General features: G+C 37.2%; 1 protein-coding gene across 1 annotated transcript; it reads right to left on the minus strand.

Moving 5' to 3' along the window:
- Nucleotides 1-8,310: 8,310 nt before the first annotated feature.
- Nucleotides 8,311-13,949, minus strand: LOC110709410 (GATA transcription factor 8-like). The gene is made up of 4 exons (XM_021887631.1): nucleotides 13,570-13,949; nucleotides 13,239-13,303; nucleotides 11,676-11,971; nucleotides 8,311-9,500 (listed from the first exon to the last, which is right to left on the minus strand). Exons 3-4 carry the CDS (start codon nucleotides 11,904-11,906, stop codon nucleotides 8,763-8,765), a joined length of 969 nt encoding a protein of 322 aa, XP_021743323.1. The 5' UTR covers nucleotides 11,907-11,971; nucleotides 13,239-13,303; nucleotides 13,570-13,949; the 3' UTR covers nucleotides 8,311-8,762.
- Nucleotides 13,950-15,067: the final 1,118 nt, after the last annotated feature.

Genomic DNA, 15,067 nt, shown 5'->3' on the forward strand with positions numbered 1-15,067 from the left:
TCTCGGAGGTCCGACAGATGATCTTTCTGAAGTTTAGTCTTGATAATCATATCATCAATGTATGCCTCGACGTTTCTCCCAATTTGATCAAAGAACACAGTGTTTATCATTCGCTGGAAAGTGGCCGGGGCATTCTTAAGACCAAACGGCATGACCGTGTAACAGTATAACCCCTGATCAGTGACGAAGGCCGTCTTCTCCTGATCTTTCTTCCATAAAGGAATTTGATGGAAACCAGAGTAGGCGTCCATAAAGCTCATCAAAGCATGGCCGGCTGTTGAGTCGACCAGGTTATCAATTTTAGGCAGAGGGTAACTGTCTTTGGGGCACGCCTTGTTTAAGTCTGTGTAGTCTACACACATTCGCCAGGTGCCATTCGGCTTTTTAACAAGCACCACATTTGCAACCCAGTCTGGGAAGTAACATTGCCGAATGAACCCTGCATCAAGTAATTTTTTAACTTCGGCGGCTGCCGCCTGACTTCTTTCTTCGCCATGGTTCCGCTTCTTCTGCCGTACCGGCTTCTTTTTCGGATCCACGGCCAGTTTATGTACCTCCAGATCAGGACTAATGCCTGGCATTTCATGGACTTCGAATGCAAAGATGTCCTTGTATTCTTTCAATAGTTTGTGAAAGTCGTCACCAAGGTCTCTCAGAGCAGTCGTCCCAACTTTGACTGTTCGCTCAGAACGTGAGTCGTCTAAGATCAAGTCCGCATGCTCACCAGCCGGCTGAGGGCGGAATTCATCCGACCGCTCCTCTGCCAATGATTGCTATTTTTTGTCTTTTCTTGCGGCCCCTGTCTGGGATGTCTTTCTCTTCTTGCCGCCTGCTTCTTGAACAGGCGCACTCTCCTTGACTTTGTCAAGGTCTATTTTTCCACCAGTCGACCCAGTGGCCATAACAGTGGGCTTGACATCCGAGAGATAGCACTCTCGGGCCATCCTCTGATCTCCCCTTAGGGAGCCGACTGTTCCATTATCCCTCTCAAACGTGAGCAACATAAGAGATGGGATTATAACAGCCTTGGAATTATTCAGGGTTGGTCGTCCCAGAATCATGTTGTAGGTCGAGAGTTCTTCTACTACCAGGAACCGGACTACCATGTGTCGTCCTTCCCCTTTTTCGCCCAGGCGGATGGGTAAATCCACTCGTCCCAGTGGGTGGACTCCTCCTCCTCCAAACCCTACTAAAGGGTGGGATGCCGGATGTATGCAATTAGTCTGATATTTTAGTTTCGACAGACATTTGCTACTGATGAGATCTGAGGAGCTTCCGGTATCTATGAGAATTCGGCCAACTCTCTGGTTGGCCACTTTACATTCAATGACGATAGGGTCGTCATGCGGCCCTCTTACCCCTCCTAGATCTTCTTCAGTGATGACAATCTCAGGAAATGAATATTTGGAGGGCCGTTCTTGGTGAACGGAATTTACATCTAACCGTCTGATGTTGTCTTTGTTGCCCCTAATAGTGGGGCCGCCTCCAGAGAAGTCGCCTGCAATGGTGTAGACGACTGCATCATCTGTATCGGAGCTGTCGGCCTGTGGTTTCTTTTTGGCCGACTGCTTTTTCGAGGAAGTGTTCCCCGTAGATTTCTTGACATAAGATTCAAGATCACCTTGCTCAGCCAGGCGGTCCAGATACCGCATGAGACTGATGCAATCATTGGTGTGATGACCAACATCTTCATGATAATCACAGAATTTATCTTGGTTCCGATAGTTTGCAGAACCCTTCATGGGGACCGGCTTCTCAATTGAGATTCGTCCCTTGATTTCCTTTAGGATAAATTGGTTATCCTTGCTAAACGCATACTTTGGGGAGTATGGTTTGAATTCTTTTTTCTTTTTCTGGGCCGGCTGTTTAGAGGAATCAGCCGCCCAGACCTCTTTTCTATTCTCGTCTTTGTTTGACGACTGTTTCTGTCGTCCTTCTCTTTTGTCGAACCTTTTCCTGTCCGACTGTTTTACCGTACTACAAAGATCAGTCGCCTGTATATAGGCTTCCGCTTCAATCTAGGCCTCTTGAAGAGTCGCCACCCTCTTTCGGACCAAGTCAAATTTGAAGGTCGACCCGTCCTTGAGACCTCTGAAAAAGTCAGTATAGGCTACCTCATCCGGTAACCCTTGAATCTGTATTCTCATCAGGTTAAACCGCCTGATGTAAGAACGAAGCCCCTCCTTCTCGCCCTGCTGAATTGTTCCTAAATCAAGGGTTAGTAGTGCCGTCATAGGCGCTTACTAATATATTTTTCACTTTGGCCGGCTGAGCGGCTTCAGTAGTTTCCTTGGAGAAGGCTGACGGCTGTTCACCAAGTCTAAGCAACCGAAGCTGCCAGTCCATAGGTTGGACATTTTTTGCTGCATGACCACCAAACGGAGGTGGCTGTAAAAAATACTGTTGTTGCGGCACAAACGGTAAGTTTGGTACCGCCTGGTCGCTATGAAAGCCGGACTGACGGGAGGTGCCGCCTGACTGACTCTCATGATACGACTGAGTATGCCTCATTGAGCTATTTCGCAGACTGTCTTGAAAGTTTGAAGTAGAGGCCGACTCTGACAATCGGTCACTCTTCTTCTGCTCTAGCAGTAGTCGAGCGTCTGTGTATGATTTCCTCGACCCGTCCGCCTGAATATGACGAACAGGTTTCCTATTTCCTGGAGTAGGAAAACGGTATTTTGTGAAATCAAGGGCAGTCGGCTCCCGCTTCCTAGATTTAGGATGAGGAGTCGCCTCTCGCCCTTGAATTGGCTTCCTCTTCAGTGAAGTGGAAGGTTTCTTAGCCGACTGCTCCTTGTCCAGAGCAGGCGGCTTCTTGTTGATCAACTCTTGAATTTCTCCCTTGAAGTCCCTCATGAAGGTCATGAGTTCGTTCCTTGTGATGGGAGTAGACCCATCAGTCGGCTGCTGTCGAACAGGCGGTGCGCCTGCTGGCTCACTTCCAGTTTGAAGATGTTCCCGTTCCCTCCTTTCGGTATGACGGGTACGTCGGGCCCTTAGGGTCCCGTCTGAAGCTGTGTGAGCTTCAACTTCAAATTCACTCTCAGTATCGTGGTCCGACTGAACTTGAGGGTCGTCTAGGGGACGCCTCTCTTCAGGAGTCGGTACAGACTTGGATGCCATCTCAGAAGTACTCTTCCCACAGACGGCGCCAAATGTTTCGGGGTTTTCTGATGTCCTGCGGGAGAGTTACAATTTCGAGACTGGAATCGGACGCTTGTACTTGCAAAACAACGGAGACTCCTGGTGGTGGGAGCTCCGCCTTCAACGGTCAAGTTAGTACTTGATTAAGGAGTAATTAATGCGGAAATTAAAGTGATTGGGTCTCTCTAGGTGAGAGTGTTTAATGTGAGTTTTTAGCGTAATCCCCCTTAATGAGGATTAAGGGAGGTATTTATAACCTTGGAAACGTGCCCATCCTAGGTTTAGGTTAACCTAGGGCTGATTGGGCTTCCCTCGGAAGTTGGGCCTGGGTGGCCGGTTTCTCCATTAGGCATGGAGTATGCCACGTGTCATGACATAATAGGTCCAAGGTGGACGAATAAGCGTGTGCCACGTGGCAAGCCTTGACAGTTCCAACTGGGGGACACTTGGCAGGACCTGATTGGCCCACGTGGCGCATTCTGATTGGTGGGAGCAAAATCCCCTAATCAACTGCCAAGACTGTTAGACCGGCTTGGGGTTGTCGTATTGTTTTACAGGGTTTTCAAACCCTTTGTCATGGTTTGGTGTGGAAGGTGGGGTCTGGTACCAACATTAGTATTCTTGATGATAGTTGGGTGCCTGGGGTTCAGGTTCAGTTTAAGGATTCCGTGAACAGGATGAGTGTCCCATCCTTTGTTTCTGATCTAATTAATGTGCGTTCGAACACATGGAAAACAAATGTGATTCATTGGTTGTTTCCTCCTCGTACAGCTGGCCTAATTTTAGGCCTTTAACGGCCTAAGGAGAAAATAGATGATTTTGTTTATTGGAAATTTACTAGGGACGGGATGTTCTTCACAAAGACTGCGTATGTGTGCTCCTTGTGTTATGAGAATGGTGATCAAAGATCACCTTTAGTTCTAGACTCAAGTTGGTGGAAGCATTTTTAGGCTTCACCTTTACTTCCAAAGTGGAAAATGTTTGCTTGGAAGATTATTTATAATGCGTTGCCTTCTGCTTCGTTGCTTGCTCGGAAGGGTTTGCCTGTGGATTCTAGATGTGGGTTTTGTCTTCAGGATGTGGAGACTCTTTCTTATCTTTTTCGAGATTGTCCTTTTATTTGGAGTTTATGAGAGAATCGTCCTTGTGGATCGGCCTTGAATATGTCCCAAGATCAGCTTTTAGAAGAGTGGTTTCCTGAGATTCTTTCTAGGTTTCTTCATGATGAGGACTGGTTGATGTTAGATCGTTTTTTTAGTTTGTTATGGGCCCTCTAGCTTACTCGAAACTCTATGAGGTTTCGTTCTGCAGTTTATTCTCTTGAATCTATTATGGATCTAGCTTCTAGCTGGGTAGACAAGTGTTTCGAGGCTAGGTCATTCAGATATGATATTATGCCTGCCTTTCCTCCTAGGTTTTCTTGTACTGTATCTTCTACAGTTTTTCGAGGGAATGTGTCGGATGCTTGCTCTGTCAGCCTTACTTTTGACGGGGCTTAGAGTTCTGGTAGTCATAATGCGGGTACTGGATGGGTATTTTGGGATCTGGCTTCTGATGTTCAACTCGGGGTGGGGTGCAGGCTTGTAACTATAATTCTGCGTTACAGTCTGAATTGATGGCTTGTCTGTTTGCTTTACGTTATGCCAGGTAGTGTGGGTATTCCTCTTTACAGATTCCTACTGTTTGTTCTTCGGTGGTGGATCTGCTTCGGTTTCAATTTCCCAAGGATATTTTTGTAAGTTGGATTCAACAGGAGATTTTGGAAGTTATTGGTGCTTTGGTTGTGTGTCATATTCAGAAGGTTCCAAGGTCTACGGTTGCTTAAGCTCACTGTTTGGCAGAAAAGGCGCGTCGCCGTGATTTACTTTGTTTCCGTTTTTAGTTTTTTGTTGTTTGTTTGTTTGTAAGTTCTTTTGTAAAAAAAAAAAAAAAAAAAAAAAAAAAAAAAAAAAAAAAAAAAAAAAAAAAAAAAAACCTCCTGAATTGATTTGGAAGACTCTGCTCAAATCCAGCGCATGACTTGGGGCCGCCTCTTCCCCAATGCCGACTTTGCCTCATGGAAAAAAAAAACCTCCTGAATTGATTTCTCAAATCTATATTATAATTACAGAGTCAGTTGATGATTTCTCCAAAACCCCAGTCCTCAATTCTCATGCACTCTCCTTTTTTTTAATTTTTTTTGGACAATATCCTCCCAATAACTTCCACTTCTTTCCTTAAAAAAAATAAAAAATAAAAAAAAACACTTCCACTTCTACTATTTTTTAATTTTTTATTTTTTTAATTATTATTTTTCCTAATGACCCACATACTATCCATTTTAATTAATATTAATTAACAAAAAATTACCAATTTTATTAATATTCTAAGTATCAAAACAAAAATAGCACGTTTTCTACGCGTGACCGATTGGAACACAAAAAACACTAACCCGATAACTTCTGGCCGAGCTGAGTAATCCCTACCCGACCAAATATCCCCTGACTGATTAACCCTTGATTGACCGGGTAACACCTAACAGACCGAGTAACCCCAAACCGAGTAACCTCCGATCGAGTAACCTTTGACATATCGTGTAACCCCTGACTGACCGAGTAACTCCTAAACAAATAACCCGGCCACACGATGTGGCCAACCACATATGAACATTAACGGAGTAACCCTTATAACACCAACGGGGTTACCTCACACTGATTGGATGAAACCTATAAAACAAATAAAGTAACTCCCGGAAGAGATGGACACACGGTGTTATAATAGTTAGTTACCCTATCAAAATCAACTTTTCGTATTTGAAAAACAATTTGTTATTAGATTTTTTTTAATATCATTTTGTAAAATATATATCCCGTGCATTTGCACGGGTACACTCTAGTCTAATATATAATTGCAGAGTCGTTTTCACCACAACTCTCCAAATCCCCAATCCTCAAATCTCATGCATTTTTTTTTAACTAGTAACTACCATTCCATTACTTTATTTATTTGTTTTTTAAACAAAAAAAAAAATTGTATTTTCTTCAAGGGATTGCAATAACTAATATTAACAATTCATTTTTTCTTAAACACTACTAGCATTTCACTTTGTGTTATTTTCTTTCTTGTATAATATGTGTCGTTTATTAGCACGGCTGCACGGATATACAATTCCTTTATCAACAATTAACTATGGAACTCAAAATCCCCAACCCTTCAATTCAAACAACTTCCACTTCTCTAATCATCAAAACAAAAATATGTACAACACGCTTAGCTTTTTGCGTAACTAGCCTCATCGAATAGTTGCTTGCAAAAGAACAAAGTAACCCCTCCTATAGCACTGATGGATCAACCCCTATGACACTAATCGAGTAACCCCTATAACACTGAACGAGTAACCTCTACAGCTTTGACAAAGTAACTCCCATAATAGCTTGACACATTTGCATGGCCAACCACATATAAGAGTAAGGTTTTGTTCTTTTGAGTTTATGAGTAGAATAGAGCACATCAGATTGCAAAAGAGTAGAGCATGTGACAGTATAGTATGTAGAACATATACCAGATTTTAGCAGAGTAGAGCAAGAGCAGACCATAAATAGTTCAAAATAACAAGCCTAAGTTACTACATCTAAATCAACTTCCCGTATTTGAAATATATTTATTCTTATATTATATAATTAAAACCTTTCTAATATAATATATATATCCCGTGTATTTTGCACGGATACACTCTAATATTTTTAAATTTTGAGATAACTTCTAAGATCTCCCGTAATAATATGCACGTGATTGGTATACCAAGATGGCTCATAAGTTAGCAGACAAATTTTATATTATAACAATTATTTTGCAAAAAGTATTGGCATGAATTAACTACGTTGCATTGTTGCCCCTTATCATACAATGTACTACATATCAAATATGTTATGTTGAGCAATCAAGCAAGCTCAAATAATTGTTACTTGTATCTGATAAACTAAGACAAATTATTTTTACTTATATGGAGTTGATTACTAAATCTCCTCTAGTAGAAATTATTTTAATACTACCTCCAATTCTTATTATGGTATTTGCAATAAAGGAGTTTTTTGTATTAACAAATAACCCTATTGTTGCAAATAATAAGAAACATAGGTAGCATAATTTTTTTCAAAAATAAATAATTTAAGGCGAACTAAATTTAAATAACACGGTAAAACTTAGTGACAATTTAGTTACCATCCATGCATTTGAATTCGACTCAACTTGTCATGTCATGTCACCCCTCCAATCCAATCACTTCTTGACCCCAATAACTCATCGTTAGCTCACCGACGAATGTCATGCACGCTCTATATCAAAGTTTAATCAAGATATGCTAATAAACCGACAAATGTCATGCAAGTTCTTTTCAAGCTTATTAAACGAGACATCATGTATGGTTTCCCGGGCGCCCGTGGCCACACACATCCATTGATGAGCAACAACACAGTCTCCCATGAAATTAAGTGCTAAGCATATCTCCTCCCCTATCCCCACCCCCACTCTCACCCCCCTTCACTTCAGACCATTCCTTGCCCTCTAAAAAAAGGCATATAAAAAAAAATGGGCCATAGTACTCAAATTGTGGTCATTGGAAAGATGAATAATCTCTTCTAGTACACAGCAACAACAACTACTATTTAAAGTGAGTCAAAACTATCCCATGTATCACCGACAGTGCTATTAATTCTGATAATTGTTGAGTGATAAAGACTTTTCAACACCGTCGGTTATCTGACACTGACCAATTTTCATTTTCCCTTCATTATGATTTATATAATTCTCCTAATTTTATTATATGGTGAAGTATTAGCATCTATCAAGCCACCCTTCTTAATCATGATTATGTTTTCTCATTATCAATAGTGTAGATTGTGAATTGCCTCTAAAGGAATGTAACTTCTAAAGAGGATGAAAATCATTACTCAGTCATCATGACAGAATAGTCCTGGTGAACCACCTATCAAATGATCGAAAATGATAATCGTCGTGCATAAGACAATTAAAATGTCTTGGCTATCGCGACATTCCACATTAGAAGGGAGATATAATATAGTAGAGATTGTGAATTGTCTTTGAAGGAATGCAGCTATTGAAGAAGATATAACTCGGTCATCATAAAAGAACAAACAGCAATAAAGAATAATTAATCAGAATAACTTCATAGGTAAAAAAGAACTTCATTTCAGAAATTTCCTGCCTGACAAACTAACTGTAAAAAGAATTTGAAAGTAAAAAAAAGAGGATCAATACAATGGGAAAGTAAAACAGACTCATACTAAGTATTACCTAATGACCTTGTAAACTAAATAAAAATTAGCTACATCTAAACATCTTAGGTCTACAAACTCTGTATTTGCTGATCTCTCAGTTTCTCTTTCCCCCCTTATCTTAATCTCGACTAATTTTAGGCTAAAAATTAGCTACACCTACACATCTATTGCTGCTATTTTTTATAACACCGCCCCCCTCTGCACAAAAAAACCAATGAACCAAGATATATGTAGCAATAATAATTGAGAAACAATAACAAATGACACTCAAATGCGACGCTGGCAGGAGAACGCAACCATTCCAGCAAGCAAATAACGCTGTGATCTCTACCTCCTTGATCAGATATATGCTGGGGGGAGACCGCTTTTTGGTATAAACTCATGCTCCTGGGAGATTTTTGCAGGATTCTCATCAGGGGTCTTGGTCCTCATCTCAAGGACTTTCTTGTGAGAATTAGAGTGCAAGGATGGGACGAAAGTTGGGCTTGCTGCAGGGCGATACTCAGGGTACAGACGACCTGATTTGTAACGGACGCCACATGCATTGCAAAGGGTTTTTGGCCCCATTGGCCCAGCTCTCCATTGTGGTGTTTTTGCAATCTCGCAATGCATGCACTTCCTTAATGCCTGTGATGTGGTGTTAGCATTAGGATTATCATTTTGATTGTGACTTATTCTGCCTGAGGGAGGTAGAATCTTGATCTTCTTTTTCTTCTTTAGGGGACGAGAGTCAGCAAAATTCTCTGACTTAGACAACGAAGCACTGGGGGCAAACAATAGCCGAGGTGTTTTGGAAATGGAGGGTGTCGGTGAAATGAGGTGAGCACGAGGGTTGAAAGTAGCAGGACGAGGTCGCTTGCTGCGAGCACGTTTTTCATGACTGACAGGGAGAGTTTTTCCTCTAGAGCAAGTGCTGCTGCTCTCAAGGACCGAAACAGGACTGGAAGTTTGGAACTGATTACGGGAGGGGTCCTTAGTATATGAAGTAGACTGACTTTTTTCGACTGTCAGGCCTGAACCAGCAAAGGAATCTTCAACAAAGTTCGACAGCCACTCAAGCTGAACAATGTCCTCATACTGCATCGTAAGTAAATAAACCATTAGTTTTACAATTAGAGATAACACTACAAAAATTGACAAGAACTGCAATTGCAAATTGAACCCATGAAGCCATGATGCATCAGCAATTAAAAAAAAAAAAAAATACGACAAACTTAAAAAAGTGAGTTAGCAGAAACGCAAAGCCAATGATTGCTTAAATTATACCGTAGATATTAAACACTGAATTACAACTTTACCAACATACAAAACAGAACTTAGTAATGTAATCAAGCAAACAAGCAGTGTAAATTTCTGATGTCCTACCTCAATTAGTTATCTTATTAATATTTGGTTACAAGAATATTGGTTAACTTTTTTCTTTTTTGAAAGATTGGTTGTTTAACTTTTTAGACAATTAGCTGGATTTCCTAAGGTGAATCCACATGGGAGCTGGTGAAGACCAGGGCCCCCACAGCCCAACCTTACAACCCAATAATTTTCGTAGCATATAGGAAAATGTTAAAAACTTAAAAACAAATATCTACTCTGCCGATAAAATAATATACTCCGTAATATACATACAACTTTGTTCCAAATGGCAATACTTAGGAGCAAACCTTGCTCCAACACTTCAAACCTATGCCTTACATAAATCTATTTATTTGATTCTCAATTGACAACAACCTTCAACTACTCCCTCAATCTCTAAATATTGTTCTATTCTAGACTATTTAGTGACACAACCACCATCAAACTAGAAACAACTATAACAACTAGAGTATCTTTCTTAAAAAGAAAACATTTCTTTTTCCTGTCCATTGTCAATCAGCAATTTTGTGTTTCCTACTTTCCTTCCATCTTTTCAAATTAAGAATGGAACCAAAAGAAAAGATATCCCATACATTAGTGTTATATTCTACAATGCAAACTACTGCCTCCATTTCGTATTAGTTGCAACCATGGAATATTTTATATCTCACAAATAATACCCCAAAGTTGCAACTAATAAGAAACGGAGGTAGTACAATTTTATGTGATTTTTTTACGTGAAAGTAGTAACCTTTACTTATGCACCTACTTATGGACTAGTATTAACGGGTCATGATCACAACTAACTTAATAATTATCAATATATTTATTTTCCACTGTCATAAACATAACATATCCCTTTTCTTTATTCTCTAATTCAATGATGAGTTTAAGTGATAAATGTGTTCATGTTACCATGTTATATTCCCCACGTCTTTAAGTAATTTCGTGGCGGCAAAGTTGTGGCAAAGTTGCCAGTATAATTATTTAAAATTTTAATAAGAATCAAAAAATACAAATTGCCAGCTGGCATCATAACCCTTTGATGTGAAATACTGTAGTAAACAAAAACAAAACACCACTAAATGACAGCTAAATTGAAAATAATGTTGTCGGTGGAATAGCACCTCACATGATGTACAATATTATAATTTCAAAATATCCTCCTACCACGTGATTATACTAAATACACTAACCATTGTCAATTTAATTATATTTTATATAATTCAAAGTTAAGGTTCAATAATTAATCTTAATACGAGTATTTATAAAATAATGTAATTCATACAAAATCACATAAAGAATAAATATATATATTTTTAGAGGATGGGATTGTAAAAATAAATATATATTTTTTTTTCATTACTTACCTTAACCATTCATCTATAATTTAAATGATGTGATTGTTGATGAAATAAGTTAGATGATGGGATTGAGGTTAAATGTTATTAAGTATAAATTATATATTATTCTGTAAATATTAATATAAATTACATTTTATTTTGTAAACATAAATAAATGATGCACTTCAGTAAAAAAATATATATATTACCCCATTACATATTATTTGCAACTATTAGACATTTTTCCTCTACTATATGTCAAATCGTTGCAAATAATATGTAATGGAAGGTAGTATAAATATATATATTTCGTATGTAGAGTAATATTATGTAAAATTTAAAAATTAGTTTTACACTTTTATTAAGTGAATTATTCCAATAATACAGAGTACAAGTCCATGAATTTTCTATGAAAACCCCCGAATGTGCAATATATTTTACTATAGCGCGGAAAGTAACGAAATACAGTAATTAAAAAAAATATTATACTCCGTGATAAAAAAAAGGTTAATTATGAAAAATTAAAAGTATAAAAATTTGTGAGAGAAGGGACACTCACAGGAACAGAGAGTTCAGCGGAGAGGTCAGACGCTGTGTTACTGTGGGAGGCGGAGAAAACCGGTGAATTGTCCGACCAAAAAACCGGCGGAAAATTATTGTACTGGTTCATTGCAACACCATTATCACCCAAACCTTTCTCAACGTCGTCGTTTGGGAACTCAAGAAGGTCATCAATTTGGTCGAAGAAATTTCCACTGTCAATTTCTTCCATCATTGTAATCCCGCTCATTTTTTTTTATTTAATTATTTATTTATTCTTTTTCTCCTTCGTCTTTAGTTTCTCTTGCTATTCTTCTGTAAAATTCAAAATAAATGTGAAATTTAATGTTAGTAGCAGTTTATTTTTATTAAAGTTTACGAAAAAACATAAATAAAGCAAATTCTAAAGTGGAGGAAGTACTAATGTAGGTTTGATATGTATGTGCAAATACATATCAAACATTAAAATATTGAAAAGTATTGTAAAGCACATGGGGGTGGGAGAAAAGGAGGAGAGAGATGAGCACGTGGGACCAGTTTTAACTGTACCACTGAAAGCTTATATATTTTCATTAATTATGTAGTGATACTATTTCTACACGTAGTTAGTACCACTGAATGAATATACAGTACCATTAAATGAATATATAGTACCACTAAATGTTCAATGATACTATTTGATCATCTAGTGATACTATTAATCACCTAGTGGTACACTTAAATTCAGCACATGGGGTGACAGAAAGGAGGAGAGAGATGGGTAAATTTCATGCGAAATGTCTCTTATACCCCTTAATATGTATGTCCAGGTACCTATCAAACCTTCTTTTTGAAAGGCCTCTCTAAAGTGCGCCATATACGTTTACTGAACCAATGAGATTGGCGTTAGTGACGTATAAGTAGCCAATGAAATTAATCATTTCGTCCAGCGTGTCACCACTAGTGGCGCACGTTAGTCATTTTGGATTTTTTCTTTTAAATTTTTAATTGGAAAAGTAATAAAATAAAATAAATAAAAAAAATAAAAATAAAAAAAATAAAAAACAAAGACAAAAAAAATTCCCCGTTTAGACATGTTCACTCGTCTGCAATGTTGACTCTTAAACCCGGCACATGACTCCTTCAGTTCCTGATTATTTGCTCATTCACTCAATAATACATTTTCAAATAATATATGGAACCGTTTTACAAAACTCAAATGCAGTGTTTTTCTTCTTAATGAACAAAATTAATGGATTGTTAGTCTTTAAAAACCGACACAACAATTAAAAACCGAGGGAGTATGTAATTCATTTAATCAAATGGTTATGGAAAAATAAAAACCGACAATTAAAAAGAAGAGTACATATAACGTGAGACAAAAGAGGGAAAATGCACGCTAAGACCAAGCTGGTCCCGCGTTAACATCTTTATACGGACTACATTTTCTTTTTCGCTGTCTCTTAATATTCCAACCTCTATTTTCAAAAAAAAAATTCAAAATTCAGAAATTCAACAGTTTTATTTAAAAAAAATAAAAAATTAATCAGTACTCGTAGCATTTTATTCCAAAAATTAAAAAGAGAAGAAAAATTTTGCGAACCTTTATGAATTTGTTTGTCTTCTTAGCAAAATTGCAGCTAAAGCACCTCAAATTGAATAAAATTCCTGCAAAAATAAGAAAAGAATTAACAAATTAATTTAAGTAATTAGAATAAAAAAAAAACAACAATGTAGTAATGTCCTAGAAATTGGAAAAATACCCCAATTTTGGGCAATGAATTTGCAAATTGTCGACAATTATTTTGAAAATTTGAATATAGAAAACAATGGGTGTCAAATTCACCGACAGTATTGCAAATGTAAATTAAAAATTCAAAACTCTAAACTCGAAAATATGAATTTGAATTAAAAATGAAATTAAAATTACTGACCTTATGAAGTTGTGGAGTTGTAGTAATGAGAGAGAAGTAGTATTAATAGTTTAGAGAAGAGAGAGAAAAGAGAGAATGAGGATTGTAAAGAAAAAGGTACGGAGTTGAAGTAAAATAGATGAAAGAAAATAAAAAGAAAGGAAGTAAGGTAGAGGTAGAGGGAGTGCAGTGGGGAAAAGGGAAGGTAGGTGTGTTCCTTCCTTTCTACTCAAAATACGAGTGAGTTGATATAATTGCTAGCTGTATGTTTTTTTACGGACTAGTACCAATTTGCATTCACCTCTCTTCTAAGTTGTCTTGATGTTGAAGTCTCTTTTTTTATTTTATTTTTTAAAATCAATATAAATTTTATTTTATATAATATCTCCGGTTCAATTTAGTCGCAACAAAGAGGTATTATTTGTGAGATATAAAATATTCCTTTGTTGCGAGTAAATTGGACCGGAGGTAGTACTTTCTCGTTATATTTTGTTTGCAATAGTTTGACTTTTACGCTTGTTGTTGTTTAATACAGCCATAAATACAAGTATTTTTTATAACTCGTATTTTATGTTATATATCAATCACTAAAATGTCTATATAGAAATATGATATATAAACACAAACTTTTATACGCTTGGTCAGCCATCATAGAGAATTCGGTTTGTGTTAAGATAATTATAATAAGGGGTTAATATGTCAATATAATTAGGCTACTCTAAAATTGCTGTTGAGGTTAATTTGTTTTATATAAGCAGTCACACGGTCTAACCAGCTTCACGGGAAACACACACAAAAGTCGAATCGTCATACTTTCTTAGTCTCATAATACACGACATGGTCAAACATTGTTCACATATCAATGCACTAATTTGACTTTATTTTAATACAGTTAAATATTAATGAAAATTATTAAATTATATTATGAAACTTTATATTAAAACATTTTTAACAACATATTTATAATAAAATATATTTTTTTTATGTTAATAAAAAAATTATATTCAAAATTAATACAAGAATAATGAAAAATAGTCCAATATCTCACGTATTATAAGACGGAAGGAGTACATGATAAGTGAAATAAGATACAAAAAGTACTCCGTCAATGAATGTAGTATTGTAGATTTGTAATACTCCACTTAAAAGTTCAACAAAAAATAAAATAGTTTTTGTTTTTTAAAAAAAGAAATTATTGATAAATTAGTTCCAACCGGATCACATGAACATGGGAAAAGAAGGCAGATGCAGATCCAGTAGGGGTCCCACAGCCCATGCGACCCTCACCCCACCGCACTTCTCTTCTGATTTTGGTTCAAACAAACAATTGTCACCGTCAACGGTTGTGAAAATGGCGTTTTTATATTTGTTGCAAGTTTTAAGTTAAAACGTTAAACCGTGTGTTATTGCTACCATAACGAAACTGAACGTCTGAACTTACGTTTAAGTCAATATTAGGGTCCAATTATCTATATTGGGTTGAGTAAATTTTAGATTGTATTTAAGTCACTTAGAGACT

The sequence above is a fragment of the Chenopodium quinoa genome, unplaced genomic scaffold (assembly GCF_001683475.1).
Source record: "Chenopodium quinoa cultivar QQ74 unplaced genomic scaffold, ASM168347v1, whole genome shotgun sequence".
Taxonomy (NCBI): domain Eukaryota; kingdom Viridiplantae; phylum Streptophyta; class Magnoliopsida; order Caryophyllales; family Amaranthaceae; genus Chenopodium; species Chenopodium quinoa.